The sequence below is a fragment of the Solanum verrucosum genome, unplaced genomic scaffold (genome assembly GCF_900185275.1).
Source record: "Solanum verrucosum unplaced genomic scaffold, falcon-dt-bn FXZP01000103.1, whole genome shotgun sequence".
NCBI classification, from domain to species: Eukaryota; Viridiplantae; Streptophyta; class Magnoliopsida; order Solanales; family Solanaceae; genus Solanum; species Solanum verrucosum.
This window is the reverse complement of record NW_026020048.1, coordinates 1,047,132-1,071,977: the sequence shown is the minus strand read 5'-3', so window position 1 is coordinate 1,071,977 and position 24,846 is coordinate 1,047,132. Positions and strand designations below refer to the sequence as shown.

General features: G+C 31.8%; 2 protein-coding genes across 2 annotated transcripts; one reads left to right on the top strand and one right to left on the bottom strand.

Moving 5' to 3' along the window:
• Nucleotides 1-340: 340 nt before the first annotated feature.
• LOC125822722 (uncharacterized) lies at nt 341-1,534 on the bottom strand. The gene is made up of 3 exons (XM_049502160.1): nt 1,229-1,534; nt 890-1,103; nt 341-783 (listed from the first exon to the last, which is right to left on the bottom strand). The coding sequence occupies exons 1-3, from the start codon at nt 1,490-1,492 to the stop codon at nt 344-346; spliced, it is 918 nt and encodes a 305-aa protein (XP_049358117.1). The 5' UTR covers nt 1,493-1,534; the 3' UTR covers nt 341-343.
• A 19,611-nt stretch (nt 1,535-21,145) lies between these two features.
• LOC125822698 (serine/threonine/tyrosine-protein kinase HT1-like) lies at nt 21,146-24,340 on the top strand. Its single transcript, XM_049502130.1, has 4 exons — nt 21,146-21,282; nt 21,577-22,782; nt 23,045-23,500; nt 23,792-24,340. The coding sequence occupies exons 2-4, from the start codon at nt 22,021-22,023 to the stop codon at nt 24,086-24,088; spliced, it is 1,515 nt and encodes a 504-aa protein (XP_049358087.1). The 5' UTR covers nt 21,146-21,282; nt 21,577-22,020; the 3' UTR covers nt 24,089-24,340.
• Nucleotides 24,341-24,846: the final 506 nt, after the last annotated feature.

Here is a 24,846-nt window from a genome sequence, read left to right as displayed (position 1 = left end):
ATGAAAAAAATAAGGGCTAGAGAGAACTACGTATTTCCTTATCACCACAGAGTTTGTAACACTTTATGATGATATTAAAAATGAGAATGCTTAAAAAATGTAAAAATATGTCAATCAAGAAGAAAATTGAGTTACCAGAATGTAACATATTTTTGTGTCAATCCGTTAATTTACGTAACAACTCAATTGAAATTGGACACTATGATGAACTTGCTCACTTTTTACTAATAAGAATATTACAATTATCTCTAATTAAATCCTAAGAAAAAAAGAACCAAACCCCTCCCCCCACCCCCACCCCCACAAACCAAAAGAAAATAAACTACATACATATCATATCCCTTCAGGCAACTTTAACTGCAGTGCAATGCAAATTTGGTACAAATTCCAACAAATCCATTGTAAGCATCGACGCTCTTGGCCGCCGTGGCAGTGGATCACTTGTATATTCAGCGTTTGATACCAGCAATTTAACATTTGCTGCTGTCCGTTCAACTGTTTTAAGCCACTTAGCTTGCATGTACTTTTGTTTCCGCCATGGTGCAACATGTATTTTCTTCACCTTCATGCATTTCTTTGCACCATTGCACAAAATCTTTATTACTGACAATAATCTCTCTATTTTTCCTACAAACACTTCTGGCAGGCATTTCACCAGTCGATTGTATCCTTCGCTTGCTTTCGCTAATTCAAATTCACATCGAAAATTTAGTTCGATAATTATTCTCACTTCTCCTTTTTTAAGGCTCGAATTGTCCACCACGTCTATGAATGTATGTTCACCTGTTACATTGTAAAGAACTAATGTTAATTCAGGATTTTCTAATAAATGGTACTTCTCTGTCGTCTTAATTTATGTGACACAAATTTATTAAATGTATATAATTACCTGAGGGAATATCTGGTGAGCTCTTCCACTTAGACTTACAAATTGCTGAGTTAAATCCAGCATTTTGTAAACGACTGGACACCTCTTTCATCAGACAGTTCCGGCAGCCGTCTCCGACCATTTTCCGGCAAGAGCAACCATATTCCGATTGCTTTGTTTCTTTAGTAATGCTTCGGATTTGTGATTCCAACGACGTTGTTCGGCATAATACAGACTGAAAACAAACAAAAAAAAAGAATTTAAGTTAATTAAAGAACGAAATTCAGAAAAATAAAAATAAATATACGTTGCCCTATGAAAAATTTGTCAAAGCGCTAAAAAACCGGAGTTGAAACTTACTTGTAAAAGTTGATGTTGATTTTCCCAAAATTGATTATCTTCAACATTTTCTTTGTTTTCGTTGTCATCGTCCTCATCGTCTCGGTTATTAACATAAACATCATCGCTAATACTTTCCGGTGACGAACTTTGAACCTCTTCATCCAAAAAGCTGAAAACCGTATCGGAATTATTAATCGCAGGCTCGCCGGAAATCTCAATATCCCGGTGGTCCCACGTCAAAATCCGGTGATTTAGTGGTTTCCGAGCCATAACTCCGACCATTATTGCAATATAAAATATTGTAATGAGAGGTAGATATATAGAACTTAGAAAAATAAAAACTTGTAAAATATTTGTGTGTTTTTGACCAATCTTAAGAACCAGCATTATATACCACTTACCATGCCCAAAAACGTAGGGCCCGCTTGTTGACGTGGTATGTACATGCACATGACGCGTGGAGCCCATACGTCCAGCGTGGCATATGATGATTCGTTAAAGTAAATCCCAAGTCTAAAAGGGTACACCAAGACAGCATGGATACACGTCAGTCTAAGGTCAATTATTTCTCAAATTTTCATCTTTTTCTATTTTTCATTTCCTATTTTTGTTTTTTTCTATAATTTTCATTGCCTATATTTGTTATGGATATACTCGAATATTCTGGTAAAATTATTTACCTAAATATTTTAATTCCTTTATATTCGGATATCCTATCCTAATCTCGTAGGTTGGTGGCCCACCAAAGAGACTGAACAGAAAGGTTGCAAACATGTGGACCCATGTTATTTTGATATATCGAGATGTTGGTCAATAATAAAACAGGGTGAAATTATAGCGATTGCGGGTTATTTTACACTCCTAACAAAAATTACATATTAACTCAATACTCTATTTGATACACTTTTAAAACTCATTCATATTTACTAATGCATAAAAGATAATTATATATTTTTGGAGAATTAGCAGAGAATATACAATTACTATTTTTCGAGTGGACACGAGAAAAACATGAATACTAATTGTGGTGCTGATATGAAAATAATGTTTATCGGATGATGTAGGTAGGTCCATCTAACAAACCAAATAGTAATTGATTTGATCGCCGCATATACGCGGCGTTGCGCCAAAGGTTTTTTTGTCATCGCCGAATGTACTGGATACACAATAATTATGAAATTTTTGGCTATTTGCATCTTCAATTATTTGTACTGACTCACCCTCGAGTCATTTTACATTATTCTAATCTATAAAAATATAATATAAAATAACAAACAACATCAAGTGCCATTTCGTTTGTTTTACTCCAGTCAACTTTGAGGACCAAAAATAACACAAATTGTTTAGTAGTCCAACATGGTTGGGACGCAAACGTAAGTACTGATTCGATGAAATTTAGTAATTTTAATTTAAATTGTAAATTCAATATCATAACTCCGTTTCTGTTGGAATGATAATTTATCTTCTTATATAATTTTAATCTTTTGAATTAATTTTTTTAAGTAAAATTAGGCTCATTATTTTTATGAGTTCCCACGAAATAAAAATTGATTTGAAGTAACTTGCAGGTGGAGTTGGGCAGAGGAGTTAATATCTCAAATAGTCACTCAACTTTAAATTGTTCACTTAAAAAGTCACTCAACTTTGAATTGTTCTCTTAGAAAGTCACTCAACTTTGTTTTATAACTCAAAAGTCACGCAACTATTGATGTTTCACTTAGAAAGTCACTCAACTTTGTTTTATAACTCAAAAGTCACGCAACTATTGATGTTTCACTTAGAAAATCACTCAACTATTGATATTTCATTTAGAAAGTCACTCAATCAATTTAAATATTTTTTTTCATAAAATTTTATTGAAATTTAATCTTTATGTTAAACTACTCTTTTAAAGAAATAATAAGATATTTATTTTAATTATTTTGTTAATCCAAATTATTTAATTATTTTTTTTGGAAAACGTACCGTAGCAATTGACCCAAAAAGAACTTTTTCCGTTTTATCAATTATATAACTGAAATTAAATATGTTAAAAAATGATCCAAAAAAGAAGAAGTTGGAATTGATAAGCAGTAATAAAAAAAAAAGACGCAACACAGTACCATTTTTTTAAAAAAGAAAAATTATACTTCAAAGAAATTCAATAAAATAATTAAAATAAGCATCTTATTATTTTTTTTTAAAAATAGTTAATTTTTTTTGTATTTTACAAAATTTAATGAAAAAATTAATTTAAATTAGTTGAGTAACTTTTTAAGTAAAATATCAATAGTTACGTGACTTTTTAAGTGAATTATTAATAACTGATTGACTTTTGAAATATAAAACAAAGTTGAGTGACTTTCGAAGTAAACAATTCAATGTTGAGAAACTTTTTAAGTGAACTATTGAAAGTTGAGTGACCTGAAATATTAACTCAAAAAAAGAGCAAACAATCCCAAAGGGAAGGTAATAACCGAGAAGGTACTAGCCAATCACTTTCACCCTACATTTCATCTACGTGGAATAATGCTGGCAAAACGTGAAATTTCAAATATTGAAAACTTCCGTATGCTTAGCCTTAAATTTTAGATTAGATTTTAAAAACTTTCTTCAAATATCACAGATCATTTTTGGTGTAAACAACTTCAAAATTTAAAAACATACAATTTTAAAAGCTCAATCTTTTTAATATCAAAATTTATGGCGAAACATAAATCTTTAGGTGATGGCTAGGTTATTTTTTTTAACTTCCTACTCGTTATCCAATATCTGTATTGGAGCTCAAATATTTTGATTCACGCTACAGAAGGTTTCATATTCAGAGTCTGAAACCAAAATCTATGGGTCCGTTGGTGTGGAAAAATTCGGATATTCTTTTGGTTGTGGATCACTATGGTTTCCATTCTTAGCTTTGAACCTCATTATGAAGAGCTTATCCCATCCCCGCATTTTCTATATGAATAGTTTGGAAAAAATTGATGCATTAACTGAAACATGTGTTCAGTTACGTTCTAAAACATGTATTTCAATGTCACGCTATATATGTTGATAGCTGGCAGATGTTGAAGCCCATATGCACTTGCTGTTCGCCGCGCCTTACAGCTTAGCATATCTATCTATACCATCTAAATCTTTTATAATTCTTTATTACGACAGAAACATAATCATCTTTTCTTTCTTATAATATAATATAATATATACGTGTCACACAATTCATGAGATAAGAAAATATAGCTGGTCTGGGATCAGGGATGTTACACGAAAATAAATAAGTATCGTTTATTTACGACTCTTATGTATCACAATTTTAATGGTTTTCTTCATTTACTCTAAAACTTTTAACCTTCTTGTCCTGAAATATACCTAAAGAGGCAAAATTATCATTTTAATTTTATGGATTTTAAATTTTATAAGATAATTTAAAGTGTTAATATGAGGTTTCAAAACTTAATATGTTATATATTTACTAAATTTCTTAATACAAATATTTAAACAAAAATTATTCAGTTCGATAAAATCTGAATCCAGACTTTTAACTCCGCCCCGATATACATACATGTCAGAATTGTATGATAGAAAGTGAAATTGACTATACACCATCCTTATCTTCTACCGGACATTAATCAACGTGCGACAAGAAAATTGGTGAGTGGTATTGGTAGTTTTCTACCGCACATGGATCGGAATGTAACGTATAGACATTGTGTAATTAATTTTTATATTATTAAAATTATCATTTTTAAATATGAGATTGTAAACTTTAAAACAAAATTAGATACAGGCTATAACAAGTAAAGGTAGCTTCATAATACAACCAAATAAGAATTGTGGTGGAGTGATAAATATTTCTTTATTCTTAATCATATGTCTCAGGATTGAGTTGTCCTGGGCAAAGAATTATCGAATCGAGTTATCATGAATAAAGAATTATCTTTGTTAGGGAGCATTTTATCTTCAATACGAGATTGTGGTGGTATTGAGTGTTTTACATTTATTAGACGAGTACTGACCACAGCTACGTACTATGTCCCATTCAAATTAGAAGTATTGATAGGATATACACTATTTTTATACTTTACACTAATGTTACTTCTAAAGCTCCACGTAGCAAATATCTGATATCTTCTAAGGTTTTCTTCAATTATATTTAATTCCTATTTCCTACCAGTGTTATTTTGGGTTTTATCGAACAAGACGTGCTACTCTTTCATATCAATCTTTAGTTTTTGTTTTTATGTGCACAATTAATTAGTCAATATAAATTTGATTTCTCTGATGAAAATAACATCGAATTGTTTCTTGTGCCACTCCATAATTAATTAATCGCAAGATTAATCAATTCTCAAAAAGAATTTTAGTCCTGAATTAAAACTCCGAAGTTTTATGTAGAGACACTGAATGTAAAATAATAAATCCTTCTAGCTTCCAATTTTGATAAAGTAATCTCTGTCTTAAGGAATTTAGAAATTAAGCCTAAGAAGTTCAAATTCCAGTAATTGATTTGAATTTTTGATCCCATAGAAAAAACTGAAATTGTGTTTTGTTGGGACTATCTTGAGATAAATAGAATATTTTTGTTTTGAAAATATATGATAGGTGTCCAGATGCATCACATGATGAATCTGATCCATTAATTAGTCACGCTCACGCTACGTAATGAATTTGGTCCATTAGTTAGTAACGATTCATTCCATTAGTTAGTTACTTGATGATGAGCTGGCATAGTTTGTTAGAAGTAGGGGTGGCAAATGGTTGGATTGGATCGGATTCGGATGGATTGAATTTGGATTGAGTAAAAAAGGTTTGGGTTACAATGCACCCAAATAGAATATGGATAAATATGGATTTGATCAAATATGGTTTGGATAAAATGGTTCTAACCCATTTAAGAAAATCTGTTTTTCAAAAAATTACCCCATCCGCCGGGCACCCCCACCCCTCGGGGAGCCCCACTCCCCCACCTTCCACCAATCTACCCCTAATTTTTTTTTGTTTGCCAAAAAAAAATTAATCTGTTTTTTCAAAAAAAATAAAAAATTACCCCCTCCCCCGGGCACCGCCCACGCCACCACCTTCCACCAACCGACCCCTAAATTTTTTTGTTTTCCAAAAAAAAAAAACTATTTTTTCGAAAAAAAAAAATTTACCCCCCAACCCCACACCTTCCACCAACCTACCCCTAATTTTTTTTTTGTTTCCAAAAACAAAAAAAATTCTGGTTGTTCAAACAAAAAAAATATACCCCTCCCCCCGGGAACCCCCCGTCACGATTCGAGTCTACACCCTGGACGTGGCCGACACTCGAAGACCATTGTTGGTCCCCAAGCGAACCCTCATCCTGACTGACTACAAGCGAAAGACTAACTTAAGCATGCAAAAACTTAAAACTAAATAAAATTCAATAAACTCAACTTTTCAAAACTTCAACTCAAATGAACAACTTAGAATAAAATAATATATTCAACTTGCCATAAAATAGGCAGCTTAAGTCTTTAAAATATTTAATAAAATAAATGAATAATACATACTTCTCAACTATACTGACTATCTATGAAGCCTCTAACTGATAAAGATGGAAGTCGGGACAAGACCCGTGACATCCTGACTAACCTGAAAAATAAATAAAATCCTCTGGAAATAAGGAGGCTCACCATAGCTAACTCGAACTCCCGGATGTATCAACGAATCTCCTGTTGATGATCTCGAATACCTGTGTCTGCATCATGTAAAAATGCGCCAAATGACTCAGTACGTGGAATGTACGAGCATGTAAGGGGATTTTCTAAAGCATAACATAACCTTGAAAGAATCTGAAAGAAACTAAAGAACTTACCTGGCTCAACTCAACTCAACATAACTGAACTCATTACAATATAAAACAGTTTATTTATAAAACAAGTGCAATATAAAGAAAAGGAAATTTGTTTAAAACATGATCTTAACTCAAAATCATAATATCATAAAAGACATATTATGTTCCCTCTCAAAGTCTACTTGTGCAATGCATGAATGAAGTCACATACCCCCATTCATACTAAGCAGAATCCTTTGAGGAACCATGCAAATACTATTGTGGGAGTTTCTCTAACCGACAACTATCGTATAAGAGCTATTGTGATGATACATCGATCTTCTGCACGCTGCCAACGCATCTTATACCCGGCCAAAGGTATAGGACCTGAATTACTAAGTGGATCCACTAGTCTATGCAAAAATGATTCATCTAAAAAGTATGACCATTTTCTACCCATGATGACTACATGGTTTAAGGGGGCTGATAGCTGTATGAACTCTTCCCCATCGGTGCTCAATACTACTCCCAAAAATATTACACTATATTAGCTCTTTGTTGACACCCAATTTTAACCCTCCCTGATAAGAATTAACTTTCAAGCTTCTTAATTTTCAATGACTTGAAATGATTAGTTTTACAAAAAAAAATAATATAAAAATAATAAACATAATAGTTTTTCTTTAGTTTTGAAGCAATCTTAGTCATTTTTATAATTTTAAAAACAATATATATATATATATATATATATATATATATGTTTATACTATATAATTTTGTATATAATCATTACATCTTACTAAAAAGAAAATCATTTCAAAAAGAGTTTACTTTTTAAGTGCTTTGTTAATTAGCTCATTTGATATTAGTTTGTATATTCGAATTAATTATTTCATAAGTAAGTTAATTATTTTTATTTCGTTAAGATTAAGAAGCTCGTAAATTAATTATATTCATCTTACTTGATTTTTAGCCGAACTTATTCTAATTAACTAAGTTTGACTACCTTTTAAATCTCTAATCGGTTATAATTTAAATTTAGATGGCTAAAGCTTAAATTCAAATCCTAATCAATTAAATTTTATCCTTGACCCATCTAAGTTTTGGGCCATTTCTTCATTTTTCAGCAGCCTTTTTCTTATTCCCAGCCCACAATTATAGACCCATTTTGTTCTATGTTGTTTTCAAATCTCAACAGCCCACCAAATACGTACAGCGTATCCAACACCAAATTGACCCCACCACTATGTTCTGCGTTCTTCTTCTTCCTTCAGCAAAGACCAAACTTGAGCAGAAACCCAGCAACATCAGCGTAACCCAGAGAAATTGCGTCCAGCAGTCCAGTGAGAACGAGCCCAAATCCAGACCAGCTCACTCGCGCGTCATCTTCCTCAACCTGTACGAAGCTCGTATAGCCAGCAACTCTTATTCGTCCTTCGCAGCCAGGTGGAGTAATCTCAAGGTCGTGTTCGTCCTTGTCTCAAAATCGGACAGCTCTCGTCGCTTGTCCGTTACGATTTGTTAAGAATTTTTGTTTCTTTGTGAAAATCCCAGCTCAGTTTTGGGAGGGAATTTGATTTTGAAGTTCAAAAATTCCTTGTTCTATTCCGATTTCACCCTCATCTTTTCCCCCCCAAAAATCAACCCTAGATTCTTCCTATTTAAACCGATCTCTTCCTCGGTTGCACGTGGATTTTTCTTTTTTGGGGATATAATAAAAAAGGGGAGAGTTGGAAAAAATTTCAGAGCAAAACACAGAGGAGAGATTTGAGCAAAACACTTTAATACACTCTAAAAACATTTCATAAGCAAAAAAGATAATAGTCTTTGGTTCTGTGTTTAAGTTTCTGCTCGAATTTCCATTTGGCCGTTCGTGTCCGAGTTATTGCGGTGAAGGTCGTTGCCCCTGCCCATTTGTTTCAGCTCGCTGCACACAAGAAGGTAAACTCCATTTTATTTTTATTTCCAACTCTTTAGTCGATGCACTGTTGCGATGACAGTGGTGGCTGTTTGTTGATTTGTCTTTCTTCTTCCTTTCTCAACTTTTGTTGTTGCTCGTGTGAGTCTTAGAACTTCTCTTTCGAGTTAGCTATCATGTCAAGGGTTTATTTCGTCCTAATGAGGTCTCTAGTATTATCTATGATGCTAGTGTCATCACTTCGCTAACATTAAGAGTTTTTGCATTATTGATTGATATTACGTCTGACCGTTATTATTGAGTGTGGGCTGTTTACATTTGCTTTAAAACCCAAAGTATTTGGTTCGCTGCAAATGGCAATAATAAGAATTTTTCAGTTTAGAATTTGTGTTCGGCTTAGTGCGACTGTATTTGAACAGTAAATGGGCATGTCATTTTTAAACCCGCAATTTCATTAGCTTTCCCTTAGCTTCGAATATCATTATTTTCGTTGTACTGCGTGATATGCGTCGTATTCTCATTGATTATCTGTATGGTCTATTAAAAATATACAGGAGTAATTTTTTACTGTCTTTGTTTGGTTTGTCTTAAATTTCAGTTTGCTTAGAATTAATGTACTCTTCTATCTTTGAGATATATGCTTTGGAGTTGTAGTTTTCATTTTCCAATATATAATGTTTTGATATTGATTAAGTTGTCTTTTCTGCCCAGTGATATTATTTTTTCTCGTATTATCGGATGTTAATTACCATACACAGTTCATTAGCACTTAATTTAATTATTAGTTACAGTCAGTCTAATTTTCTTTCTTCCTTCGTTGCATGTGAAATTTTTCCGAGTTCACCATGAACTCATTCCTTCTCCCTTGCATTTTCGAGAGAGCCACAAAGGCTCAAATTCCTTCATTCGAGTCCGCCCGCCACTAAAATCGACAAGCAGGTCTCGGAGCTTGAAAGAATATGCAACGGATCAAAATTTGGAAAGATTGGGTCAAAAGCCCACCTTTCATTTTTGTGTATTTTGTTATTTTGGAACTAAGTCCTTGTCATTAAATTTTCCCATTACTTTGTTAGTTTTTAGGGCAGGTGGGAAATTGGGCCTAAGGTCCCAAAGAAAGAATGATTATTATGTGTTAGTCTAGGACAAGTGCAACTCAAATGGGCCGAAGACCCAAAACGAAAATGGACTCAAATACTGGTCCAGGCGGACAAAAACCAGATTTGGGTCCAACTCTCTTTCCCTCTTTATTTTATTGTATTTGTATGCTTGTTAATATTTGTCACTAACCTTAAGGTCGAAAAATTCAAATCCCCAAAAGACGTTCATTTTGATTTAACAATTTAACTAAACTGATCACCTCTTACAAAACTTAAAGAATAAGTTTACTAAATATTTCGCTTAGATAATATTTCATACTTCTATTTTTCTCCCTTAAAATGGTCCTAACTAACAAAATAGTTCAATTTTGCAAGTCAAGCTAAGTTAAAATTATTTTAGCCAAACAAATTAGTTGTCGGATAACCGCATTAGTGGATATTCTAGGTCTTTTAAAAACCTTCCTAGAATATTAATAGGAACCTTGAACCCCCTTAATAGTTTTCAATAGATTTACTGTTTTAGTCTTTTGAAAACAATAGTTTTCTTGATTTTTCTTTAAAAATTAAGTGGCGACTCTTAAACCAATCCAAAATATATTTTTAATAAAACACTCTTTATGTTTAAAAACATATTTCTTCTGTGATTTGAGATTAGTGCTCAAAAACTTTGCTCAAAGGCTATCTTGAAAATCATAGTTGCCCCTCTTACTTTATTTAGAAAGCGATTACTCTTTTCTGAAAACTAGCCCGAAGGCTCTTTGGAAATCTCAATTTCCGTTCTTATTTAAATGTGAAAACATTTTAAATCTCTTTGAGAATACTTAGTCCCCATATACTTAAGAAAATAACTTCAACTTTACTCTTTACTGAACTCAAAACTTAAGTCTTAAAACAGTTAAAATGTTTGTAAAAGACTTCTTAAAATATGGTTCATGCCGAATTATGGACATGAACGACTCAATGCAAGGCTTTCAATAACCATAGATAGAACTCAAGTACTTGGAACTCAAGAACTTCAATGATACTACTCATTTCAAGAATGCTCAACTCAGAGTTCATGCGGAATTGTGAGCATGAACTACTCAACTCAATGACTCAAAGATACTTCTCATCTCAAGACTGTTCAACTTATAATATTCATGCGGAATAATGAGCATGAAATACTCAACTCAAGGACTCAAAGATACTTCTTAAAAGGGATTAGGAACTCAACACTTAAAGACTTAGAACTTGAAGATACCATTTTTCTGAAAGATGCTCAACTCACGAAGTTCATTCGAAATTATGGCATAAAACAACTCGACTCGATGGTCTACATAACTATATAGAACTCATGTATACGACTCTTCTTATTCTCTGACTTACTTCCTTAAAACTTAGTTCAAATTGATAGTTAATCTCAAAGGATTCACAACTGAACTCAAAGGCCTTCTTGACCTCTACTATTAACTCTCTCTTGAATGTGAATTATTAATTCAAGAGTTATGGTTCATGATAAGAAAGATCTCATGATGACAAGGTAGACTCATGAATACATTATTCTCACTCTCATACTCACTTGCTCAAGTCTTGAAACAAGTTATTAGAATTTGTAGAAGACTCATCAAAAGGACTAAACGGACTTTCTTAGAATGTTCGAGAGAATTCTCAAAAACTTAACTCTTAACTCTACCTTGAACTTGAATTATGGATTCAAGGTTGTGATTTGTGATAGGAAATATCTCATGATGTTTAGGATTGATTTTAGATATCTAAACATGAGAAAAGATCAAAAATTCACTGCTTGTAAGTTAGTCTGTGAGGCAGAGACGCATTAAAATAATTGATCGCGAAATAACATTTGAGGCAGAGAGGTAACAGAGACCTCTCTGCGACGCGAAGACAACTTTATGAAATAGGGAGACAGGTACGCGACGCGGAGCCATGTGCTAGATTTGCCCGACTTTTCTCTTTTTCATTTTCTAACCCCAAATCGCCTAAATTCAATTCTTTTACTCAACTTTTCTTTAGATTTAGATAACCTACACATGTACACTAGAATCTAAGTCTAACCCCTCTATAAATCGACACATTAACCTCAAGAACTCTTCAATCTCAGCCCAATTTAAGAACGAAAGCAAATTCATGAATACATAACAAGAACATCAAAGCTTCAACTTTTAGAACGAGTTTAAAGTTGAAATTAACATGATTGGCGTGTGGGTGAACAAACACAACACTATGGAAGCTTACATACCTGAAAGAACCATCTTGTTGTAGCACTTGAAGGAAAAACTTAAGAGATGGACCCTAGCCTTAGCGTTTCTTGAATTTTTTACCGTAGGATCTTTGGAGTGAATGCGAGGGTTTTTTATTTAAGAAAACTAATTTTCTACTCGCTTAGGGAAATTTAGATGACCTCCTAAGGGTTTTTAGGACTAAAATACCCTTAAAGAAATAATTAAAACAAGCTGGGAGTCAGAATAATATTGCACCAGGCAGTGAGGTCCGTATTGGCTCCGTAATACGGAGCCATCGCAAAGCTGCTGCTAGGTTTGGGCGACGTTAGTAAATCCGTTATAACTATTTGCTCAGAGCTCGGAATTGAGAAAACTCGGTGGCGTTGGAAAGAGGACTCGAGGGCTTTACTTTTCTATCTTATAGCTCACCTAACTCATCCTGTACTAGGAGTTATGGTCGTTTGAAGTTTACCCAAAACTTAAGAATGACTTGAATGCTTTTCTCTTTTCTTCTTGGAACTCAAGGTGCTACATCTATAGACCTTAATACTCAAGAAATTTTAAATTCCTTGCAAAAATCTCACTCATTACGAAGAACGGTTCGAGTCTTAGCTCAAATTTTTTTTGGGGTTTTACACCCCCTCCCCTTCCACCAACCGACCCCTAAATTATTTTTGTTTTCCAAAAACAGAAAAAAAAATTACTCCTCCCCCTGGCACCCCCCACCCCAGGGCGTCCCCCCTCCATCAACCTACCCTTAATTTTTTTTGTTTTTCACAAAAAAAAAAAAAAAAAACTGCTTTTTCAATTAAGTTTGAAAATTTATTGAATTTTGAAAATTAATATTAATTTTTTTTATTTTTTAGCACAATTAAGAATTTTGAGTGGAAGTGAATACTAAGTGATCTATTAAGGGTAAATAGGGATGCCCATATTTAACCCATTTTGACCATATTTATAGAGACTCTTAAAATAGCTTGAATCCCATATTTAACAAATTAAAATATGAGTGATCCAAGTCATTAAATATGGACAAAATAGACTCATTTCTATGGGCTCAAATTGCCACCCCTAGTTAGAAGTCAATTAGAATATATTTCGTAGATTTATGCTATAAGACTCAGCTTAATGTTCTCCTTTACAATTGAGTGTATAAACCATTATGATCAATAAAGTTCTCTTTCTCTTTTTTCTCTTAGCTTGAATTCATCGATAGTCATGACTCATGAGTTTGTGCGCTCATACTTTGTTAATACTTAAATTTATCTTCTTTCTCGCACCTCAAGTTATTCAACTCAAATTTCGTCCATATTACTTCAAATTTTAATTTTAAACTCCTCCTAATATTTCTAACAACATCCAATTTTAACAACTAATTAATAAACTCAAAAACTCTAATTTTTTTAATTTACAACTTATTTATGATTGTAAAACACTTATAACCTTTTCAAACACCTCCAAAACTAAAAACTAATACTTAAAAGTCAAAAGAACCTAAAAATAAGTTAATCCAAACGATCACTAAGTTGTGTAACCTAGAAAAATTAAGGGATTTGGTAGATATTTATTAATTATGCTTTAGATAAAACTGCGAGCTTAAGTTGATTAAACGCAACTTAAAAAACACATATACACTATTCTCGTTTTAATAATGCGTAAATCTTAACTATACTCAAAGCTCCTAGCCTCCTAAAATATGATTAAACAAAAAAATAATATGTACTCTCTCTCTTAATTATTTCTCAAGAATTTTTACTAGTTTAGAAAATACTAAATAGATTAAATCCGAAGTCGCCTAATTATTGTATAATCAATATATGTAAACTAATTATGTGAGTATTTATTACAAACTTATTAGTATATAGTTGGTGGGATGTGTTTGGTAAGGAGAAAAAAAAATTCTTATTTTTTCATGTTGGTTGATAAAATATTTTCTCTAGGAAAACAAGTTTCTTAAGAATGATAAAAATATCTTCTTCTTTTCTTAATCAAAGTAGGGAAGACAATAGTTACATAAGTGACATTACGAGTTCAGTATTTCTCCCCACTCCTTTCCCTCAACCATGTTAACCCCCGCCATCCCCGTACCCCACTCCCCACTACATCCCACCGTCATAGTGTTTTGTCTTGAGAAAATATTTTTTTTCAATCATTTAAATAAGTAAGAAATTCACTTATTTTTTCATCTTTCTTAGTGGAGCTAACGATGTTAAGATCGTAGTGGAGAAAAGAAGATAGGGGTTTTCTCAAATAAATTATGGGAACTTTACACAAATAAATTATGGGAACTTTACACAAATCGCATAGTGCTAAGAGCTAATTATGTTCTATCCCTAATCTTTTTCATATTACAAAATTTTCTTAAATTTGGTGGAATCCGAATACATCCCCAGCATTCCGATACATTGCGTCTCGGTCACTCTCGGTTTCAAATACATCACTCAATATCCCAATATATACATCCTCAACGTCCCGATATATCGCGTAAAGTGATGTATCCGATCGATACATCGCATAAAGTGATGTATCCAAGAATCGGAGAGAGAAGGTATTTTGTAATTTTTTCAAATGATAGAAAATTTAAGATAAGTTGTGTATTTCTGTAATGGAAGCTCTTAGGTAATTTTTCCATAAATTATAGTGAGCCCGTGGAGTATGGCAGAATTGTTTCTAGTATGTTTTGGGCTTTATTATTCTAATCTAAAAACGTTGATACAGTGTATCTCCAAAGCCCACAAATCAAACTTGATATTTGGATCAACTAAACAAAACTGGGCCTAAATTCTTGAGTTCAAATACATTGGAAAAAATGGCAAACATCCCATTTTACTAAGGAAAAATTACAGAAATCCCACATTTTAGTTTACTTATTATCATTATTCCCTATAAGTTTTACAAATCTCCAAAATCCATCATTTTCGCGCATCAGATTAGTGTATTATCGCTTATATTATTGTATCTCGCGCAACAGATTAATGTATCAACGCTTATATTATTGTATCTCGCACATCAGATTAATGTATCAGCGCTTATATTATTGTATCTCGCGCATCATGTATCAACGCTTATATTATTGTATCCGTTTGAGGAATTTCTGTAATTATAAACTTTTAAGGGATAAATTGTAATTTTGCCTTAAAAGTATGTGATTTATGTAATTTGCCCTATTACTAATTGGCAATAGATAGCCCCTTTTTATTTTTATTTTATAAAAAAGGGTTTTTAAAAATTAAATTTTACAATAGTTGCCCACGTATTTGGATTAGTAGTTCATTGAATATTGCAGCAGTTGTTGATGAAAAGTATCCCACATCAGATGGGGAAAAAATTCTTAAGCTTCTTATAATGTTCGGGCAATTCTCCTTTCACCAAACTAGCTTTTGAGGCATAAGTCTGGTTAAAATGACGAGAACTCAATAATTGAATATTAATTTCAACTATTTAGTTGTCAGTTGTCAAAGTTGAGTGATTGTGGAGGTCAAGTACAAAGTTAAGTTACTTTTGAAAGATAAAACAAAATCGAATGACTATAAAGACCAATTAATTAAAATTATGTAATCATCTAAGCTTCAAACTCGGATTTTTAGCTAGTCCGTGCAAGAGAGTATTTGAGAACCACATTAGTTATAGTGGATAGGAAAAAATTAATTTTTACATGATTTTGGACCATTTTCATGCATGAGCTAGTCTTTTTCATATATTTAAACGGTCACATATTGGACAAAATCAAGTACAATAATGCTTTGTTGGTGATTATATTTTTTATTATTTACGATTTAGTTGACTAAACGAAAATAATGGATGGGGTTACGTTATGGATAATTTTTTCAACGCGATAATGTTGAGATATTACTAATGTATTAGGGAGTTGTTGACTAACATAAACAAACAAATTTATATCTATAGTTAATTCAATGAAAATATAAGGAGTAATCACCATCTCAATGATCAATAATGACCGTCCATGACATGTCAATAATTAATTCACCTAACTAACGTTCCAAATATGGAACTAGGACATTACATTTAAAAAAAAATAGCAGCTTGATATGTAGAGAATATAAATAAATTCCATACTAACTACTTATCAATTTTGAATTTTCTCTTTTATTCGTTTCTCACTGTTTGACATTTTCATTGAGGTTCTATTAATTTAAATTTGTTTATTGCAGGACCCATTTATGAGGACGAGTAGACGACATTTTCAACAATTCTTTTTGCATTCACATAGACTCGTAAAAACGAAGGAAACTCAATCATCACATCACAATTCAATCGATAAAATGTATTTGAGGGGTATAAATTTTGAATTATATTTTTTCACAAATAACAATTTTGAATTGTCCTGCTCAAATGTTTGGTTTTGTACCTCCCTAAGACCCTAACCACATGGTGGGGTTTAAAATGTACGAAAAAGGAAACATTGTGGGTCATTTGGTAGAGTGTATTAGAAAATATAATGCATACATTAGGTATGTGTATTAATAGTATATTGTTTGGTACACTTTTTCATGCCATGTATAACTAAACATTAGTTATACACTCTATTGTATATTAAGTTGTGTATTACTAATACCAAGGAATTTTAGGTGTTAGTAATACATAGCATATTAACACTTGCATTAGATTAAATAATTACAAAACTACCCTTGAAGTCTTTTCATTTTCTTTGTTGTCATAAGTTTTTGTTTTTATTTTGATTTGCTTTTCAGTGTCTTTTAATTTGCTCGTGTCTTAATAGGCTTTATTGCCTTTTAAGTATCTTTTAAAAAAAAAATAATCTAATTTCAATATAATTTAATCAAAATTTATACTATTGTGACAATAAGTTTAATATAAAAAAAATAGCCAAATTTCACAAATATATTTTGACGCAATAGTACAACTATTTAATATTATTTTTGAAAAAAAGAAGAAGAGCTAATGACGTTTTAGGAAAGATTTTTTTTTTTTTGATATTTTAGCAAAGAACTTTGTTGCAAAGGAAGTGTACAAATAAATAAAGTGTGAAGGGTATTTTTGTAAACATATATTTTTTAATAGAAATTATGCAAGATTTGTTATTTCTAATACATCAAACTAAACAATGTACAAGAAATAATGCTTGTATAACTAATGCAGACATTACTAATGCAAGCACTACTAATGCAAGCATTACTAATGCAAGCACTACTAATGCAAGCATTACTAATGCATCCTATTTTGCATTGTTCTTATACACTCTACCAAACGACCCTTGTGGGTTTCAAAATCACTTATTATACATACCTAGCTAGTGTATGCTATATAATAAATCAATAAATATACTATACCATACTATATATTATTTCTTTTGTACCTAATTACTTGTCCACTTTTGAATTGACACACTTATTAAGAAAATAATAATTGACATAGTGAGTTTACCATTTTACCCATATTAATTATGAAGTGAACGAATTAAAAACTTAAGATTTTCAATAAGTTCTATCTTTTTCAAAATAATTAATTGAGGGTATAATAGGTAAAAAAATTTGTCCTTTCTTGATTTGTCAAGATAGACAAATAATTAGGGATAATTAAAAAAAGAAATATGGACAAGTAGTTAGGGGCAAGGGAGTATATACTCATTACCCAAAAAACAGTTTTTAGAGGTAATAAATATGCACATTAACAAAAAATGTTAAACTCTTATCGACATTAGTTAATTGTTATTAGATCCTATGTCGTTATAGACTTTAAGGATATTTACAAAGAGTGTTTATTGCCTCTAGAAGAATATAATTAAGGTATTGTCGTTAGTTACTCCCTTCGTCCAACAATAGTTGTCCACTATCCTAAAAATAGTTGTCCAACAATACTTGATCAGTTAATAAAATCAAAAGATAATTTACCTTTGTATCTATTTTACCTTTGCTATTAAATTACTATTTATCATCTAACACATTTCTCAAAACATTAAATTTAATAAAATCAAAGGATAAAATAATAATATTACCCATATTATTTATTGTTTCTTAAAGAGCGTGCTAGGTCGATAGTGGACAATAATTGTTGGACAAAGAGAGTAATTGTTACTAACGATCATTTTTTGTATAGTGACTTATTAGTAGTTAAAAATTTAAAATACAAGTATATCTTGTATATGATATATGATAAATAATAATCTAGAAAAACAAGTTTTTGATGCTTCTACACATCGAATTATTTTGAACTGAATAGTTTAATTAAGAAGGTAAACTGATTTTTACTTTTAAAACTAACTAAACTTAATGCATAGATCAATGTGTAGTAATAATAAATGTAATTATTTTGAGAATACACCAAATATAGAAAGATAATATGAGGAAATATATATATATATATAAGACAATAGAGATGTAGATAGTCAGAATCGACAAAAATAAAACGTAAGCACTTACGTCATGAAGAAAAAGACATAAAGAAGAAATAAAATTAACAGGAGATTTCATCCATTAACAACATTCAGTACACACAATGGACATTATGAATGGATGGTAATCCCCTTCGGGTTAAAAAATTATATATATGTGTGTGTTGTCTCGTTGTATGGTTTTGATTACAAAATGTCTCATCGAACAATTTAAGAGACATACATGTTCCATCTAAAAGAGAAGAAGACAAATAATTTGATTTATTATTAAGACAACAACGGATATTTATGATTAATGCCTCCTAACATATTCTAATTGTCTTCTTCTCCTTTTTTATGGTTGTGTTTTTTTTTTCTTCCTAAATTTATATTTCTACAGTTTCCTTCAAGTTAGTGAGTTAATGGACGTGTTAAATAAGCGAGTTGAATTGGATTTAGATAAGTTAAAATACTGTATGTTGAGTTAACAATTAAGCATTTATTTATTAGCTCAAAAAATTACTTGGACTCAAATAAGTTGGATTAAAAGGTTAAAATACGGGTCATAGTCCAACTCATTCAATTTTAAATTAAATAAGTTTTAATTGTCCTTTTGTAATTTTTAGTACCTCGTAAAATTATATATTTTCTTCATTACGATTGTATTTTATTTTAAATAAAATAAAAAAGTTAAAGTTTATTTTGATAATATTTCTCATGGGTAAGTTTGACCTACGGACTAACTAATTTTTTTATATAAAAATTAAAATGAGTCCAATTTTTAGTAAATTAAAATAAGTTGAACAAATTATATTTTTATATGTTAAATTTTCTTCGTGAATCTTGTGTAATACTTCAACCCCTAAACGTGCCACAAGTGAAATACAGTGAGATAATTATGGGGAAATTTCTTTTATCTTAATACAAAATATTGAATTCAAACTTTAATAATATGAAAAAGATATCTCGTTGATATGTGTTTTGATAAAATTCTCTTGTTAATAAGTTTTTTTTTTAAGAAAAAAAAAACATTCGTGAGTGGACCTACTATTAAATTGACTCAGTAAGTTTGTACCTAAAAATAAAAAACTTAAAAAAGCAGAGAATCATAGAATATACGATGAATATGTCTCCAAGTGGATACCAACCAAGAACGAAAAGACTTTTTCACCTAATTTCCAAACCCTAATAATTTTCTATTATTCCAATCAATCCCTGGAATTTCTTTTTTAAAAAAGAAGAACAAGGACTTAGATTTTTTTTCCTTTTTCTTATTTCTTCAATAATACTCATCAGCACAATCACCTTCTATTAAATTCAAGGAGAATTGATTTTTAAAGTTATTTATAGAAAAAAAATAATTAAGTTTCATGAAAAAAATTCAAACACATACGAGATCTAAAAAAACTATTTTCATGTTTTCTTTAATAAGTGATCAAGAATCACAACCGCACATATTTGACGAATTCAAATCTCTAAACTACTTACAAAGTAAATAGAAGAAAATAACTTTTGAAAATTTCTTATAGGTAAAAATAAAAATCTCTCATAAATTAAAATATTTTTAAAAAATTAATTGTGAACAAAATTAATTATTTTTTCCAAAAACAAAATGAAAAAGAAAATTATATATTATATGAAAATTTTACTGCCAACTCATCCAAACACAATCTCCATATCCGTGACACCGTACCATTTAACCGTATATAAATATTTAAAAAAAAACAGTAGAAAGACAAAAAGAAAAAGATTTTAAAAAGATTAAAAAAATCTGAGATTTTTCCTTCATTCCGTACCTCAATTCTCTGATAGTGACAATTGTATTCTTCCCAATTAAATTGCTTTATTCCCATTTTCTTATTTCTCTGTCTTTTATTGACTATTTTCTAATGGGCCCCACTCTCCACCCGAACTCCTGGGCCCACTCTACCTCAGGCCCAATTTTTTGTAGTCAGCAATAAAAACGGGTCCACATGAATCATCTACGTAAAACAATTGGTCACACCTACGTATAATTTTGCAACTTTTTTTTAAACGACACAATTTTCACTAGTTTATGAGTGAATTAATCTATTAATCTTATTAGAATTTGAACTTTGGTTGCATGATAGCAAAATTATGTGTTATTTATATAGATATATTGTATCAAAATAGTTTTGCATGTATCTAACCTTCTCTTTCATCTAGCTAACCTATTTTTCTTGGCATGTATCTGACTTGAAATATAATATTAAATTATTAATTAGTGAAATAATATGCAATTATTTTTAAATTATAGAAAAAAATAGTAAACATAATATGAAGATTGGAGTAACTAGGTAGTTATTTAAAAAAAACATATATTTAGATACAATTAAGATTTACTTTTAAGAGTTCTAAAGTTTTAAGTGGCAACTTAAATTATTAATAACTTAGTTCTAAATTTAATATTTATATATATTTAATAAATTTCTTAATATAGAGCAAAAATTAATACTTTGACCAAATCTACACCATACTTCTAGTTCCACCCAGCCCCCTACTAGTAGTTTTATATGAAAAAAAAATATTAGTGTTAAATGGGGTGTTCGATTTTTCTTCTCTCTTCCCCCTCTTGCATTTATTATTAATGATGACTTAAGGCAGAGAAGAGAGAAAAGTGGAAATAAATAAGATAAAGCAAGAATACAAGAGTTTGTATCAAAGATTGGTTCTTTAAGAAATTATCCTTTGGGTAAGTGTGTTCGGTACACGGATCTTGTTTTTATGGGAAGGTTTTCTTTCTTCTTTTTTTTAAAGGAAAATGGGTGTTTTTTTTTTTTTTTTGATTAACTTTATCGATTTGTGATTTGTATTTGGGGGAATGATTAACTGAGTTGGTGGGTTAATGGGGTTTATCATGATGGGTATTTCTTTATCTTTAAGCCAATTAAGTATGCGTTTTAGTGTTATTTTATTTGGGTGTTTTTTTCTTTTTTAATAAAAACTTGTATTCAGATTTTTTTAATCTGTGTATGGGATCTTACAGGTTTTGAGAGAAGATGGTGGGGTGTTTGACTTTGGAGCTGAAGAGGGTTTGTTTTGCTTTTTGAGGTAACAGTTTGGTTTTATGTCTGATGGTTGGTATGAAAGTGGCATTTGGTAGGTTTGAATAGTTTTGCTGATGAACTGTTGTTTGTTAGAGGTTAAAATTTTTTGATCTTTGGTTTAGTTTACAGAGATATTGGGATTTTACCTGCCTTAGTTTTGGTGTTTATAAAGTTGATTGATCATTAATGGTTTATCTGCATATGGGTATGGAGGTTGGAGTTTGATTTCTTGATTTACTACCATCCTTTGATGGACTTGAAGAAATTGTCAATAGAAAACTTGGCAAAGAGAATTCTTGAATTTGAATCTTTTTCTGAGGTGGAGGAGGAGGAAAAGAACAGATTTTTTATTGGTTATCAGGTGTTGTAAGCTGATTGAAGAAATGGATGATGAAGTTAATTCTTGGATTAGGAGAACAAAGTTTTCTCATACAGTTTGTCATAGGTTGGATTCTGCTAGATTGACTTCTATTCCTATTAGTACTATTCAGTCAGGAAGAATTGCTGGTGCAAAAACTAGACCTGGAACAGGTTCTTTTAATTCAAGACCTGAGCCAACTGTTGCGCCACTTCAGCGCAATCCAACTACAAACAAACATAGGACTGTATCACCTCATCCAGAAACATCAGTTCCAGATACCTTTAAGGAAGCTCGATCTAGTCAGAAGAGATTTTCAACTCCGCGTCCACAAAGGAAGGAACATGAGAAGAAGATTGTGAGTAAGTCATTTTATAAAGATCCCCGGGAATCGAAATCACCTATGTTGAGATCTCCTGGTTCAAGATCTCCATCAAATACAAGTCCCCTTCGGCATTTCACATCATTCAAATTCCATGACAAATCAAAGAGCCGAAAGGATTCAGCATGGAGTAGGTACTTTGATCATGGTGTTGGGAGGGTTAGTTCTGTGGAAACGGCAGATGAATATACAATTGATCTTTCTAAGCTGTTTCTTGGGCTAAGATTTGCACACGGTGCACACAGTCAGCTTTACCATGGGAAATACAAGGATGAAGCTGTTGCGGTGAAAATTATAAGAGTTCCAGATGATGACGAAATTGGAGCTCTAGGAATTAGATTGGAGAATCAGTTTATCAGAGAAGTTACTCTCTTGTCTCGTCTCCACCATCCAAATATTATAAAGGTAGTAAATAGAAATCATTTTCTTGTTTGGTTCATTTTATTTTAAGTACATGGAACTCTGCTGTTTCATATATTTAACTGTATCTGATTTGTTTTGATAGGTTATTTTTTTAACTGTATCTGGTTATCCTACCTATAAAAGTTCCATGCCTCTAATCTCTATAACTAGAGTTTCCATTTTTTTGACAATAGAGAAATTGTATTAACTTCTTGTCCTTATAAAATTTCTTTGTGATTTGGTTCACATGACCCCTTTAATGCAGTTCGTAGGTGCATGCAAACAACCTCCAGTTTTTTGTGTTGTTACTGAGTATATATCGGAGGGTTCTTTGAGAGCGCACCTGCATAAGCTTGAGCATAAGTTCCTATCCCTGAACAAATTGATTGCACTTGCCATGGACATTGCTCTTGGAATGGAATATATCCACTCGCAAGGCATTATTCATCGGGACCTCAAACCAGAGAATATACTTATCGATGAGGATTTTCACCTGAAAATTGCTGACTTTGGAATTGCTTGTGAGGAGGCATACTGTGATCTCCTGGTGGATGATCCAGGCACTTACCGTTGGATGGCACCAGAGATGATTAAGAGAAAATCATACGGAAGAAAGGTTGATGTATATGGCTTTGGACTTATTCTATGGGAAATGGTGTCTGGTACCATTCCTTATGAAGATATGACACCAGTACAGGCTGCTTTTGCTGTTGTAAACAAGGTATGATCCAATATTTGGTACTTTCTTATTCTTATATTTCTGGAACTATTGTGATATTGTGTTATCATTTTGAACTTTATAATCAGTTATATTGACTCGTACATTTGGATAGTGGAATGAATAACTTCTATTTCTGCATGGCTGAACACTCTAGTGTGATAGCAACCCATGTCCCCCCAGACCTCCACCGTCCCTCCCAACAGAACTCCTCTCTCTTTGATGCTCTTCTTCGTAAACTGTGAATTAGGAATATATTTAATCCTAAAAGAACTTGTTTTTGGGACCTTTCAGAATATGAGACCACCTATTCATGGGGACTGCCCGCCAGCCATGAGAGCTTTAATTGAACTGTGTTGGGCTTTGCAACCAGATAAGAGACCTGAGTTTTGGCAGATTGTGAAGGTACTGGAGCAGTTTGAATCATCAGTCGCTCATGACGGAACTCTGAATCTTCTTCAGAAGACGATGTGTCTAGATCACAAGAAAGGGCTTCATCATTGGATCCAAAAACTTGGTCATGTACATCAAAATGCTTCATTACATCAAAATGTTTTATCAATGCCCATGCCAAAACCTAAGTTCGCTTGAGTTTTCTGGATGATCCGACTTTTGTAGTTTTACCAGGTCTCTGTGTAATTAAACTTCTTTTGGTTAAATACTGTTGTATATCTCTGTTCCATCAGTAAGTGAATGTGAATTATTAGGCTGTAGGTGTGCATTGAGGAGGTCTCTGTAATTTTACCTATTTTGGTACACAAAGTATGATCATCAGTTCTTGAATGCAAGTGCCATTTGTAAGGCTTGGTAAGGCCTTTGTAATTTTGCATGATAGGTACACAAAGTAAGATTATCAGAAAACCACTGCTAATAAACTTATAGTACTTTTAAGTGAAATAAAATATGATCATCAGACAAAATACACCATCGGTAAGGCTAGGTTAAGCTGAATAGAATAAATTCTACACTTTTTGAGTGGTTCTCTATTATTCTTAAGCCAAGACAACCATTGCTGATTAACAAAAATAGTGCTTGTACTTGCATTACACATTACTCTTGAAGTTTTCTGCTACCTTCAATATTGCAAGCGTATTGCTTGCTTAAGATCCTTGAAATGCATTGTCTGCTTTCTGCTTCAAGTGATTTTCGAGTCAATGATGGTTGGTGATTTTCGGATTTATACTTTGTTGAAGCTTGATACCTACAAGCCACTGCAACTGATTGTTAGTGACATAACTAATGCTGCTTGTTAATTGTTGACATGTGTTTTTCTACTCTTCTTCTGCATGTTGTTATTGGTAATATTAAACTGAAACACTGCCACACGGTAAACTGGTATCATTTTAGAG

Bases quoted from the DNA above. Each gene is read 5' to 3' on its own strand.
- LOC125822698 (XM_049502130.1), top strand. From the start codon at position 22,021: ATGGATGATGAAGTTAATTCTTGGATTAGGAGAACAAAGTTTTCTCAT. The intron at 22,783-23,044 runs GTAGTAAATAGA...CCTTTAATGCAG, and splicing joins ACCATCCAAATATTATAAAG to TTCGTAGGTGCATGCAAACA. The intron at 23,501-23,791 runs GTATGATCCAAT...GGGACCTTTCAG, and splicing joins CTTTTGCTGTTGTAAACAAG to AATATGAGACCACCTATTCA.
- LOC125822722 (XM_049502160.1), bottom strand. From the start codon at position 1,492: ATGGTCGGAGTTATGGCTCGGAAACCACTAAATCACCGGATTTTGACG. The intron at 1,104-1,228 runs GTAAGTTTCAAC...GTTTGTTTTCAG, and splicing joins ATCAACATCAACTTTTACAA to TCTGTATTATGCCGAACAAC. The intron at 784-889 runs GTAATTATATAC...ACAATGTAACAG, and splicing joins CTCACCAGATATTCCCTCAG to GTGAACATACATTCATAGAC.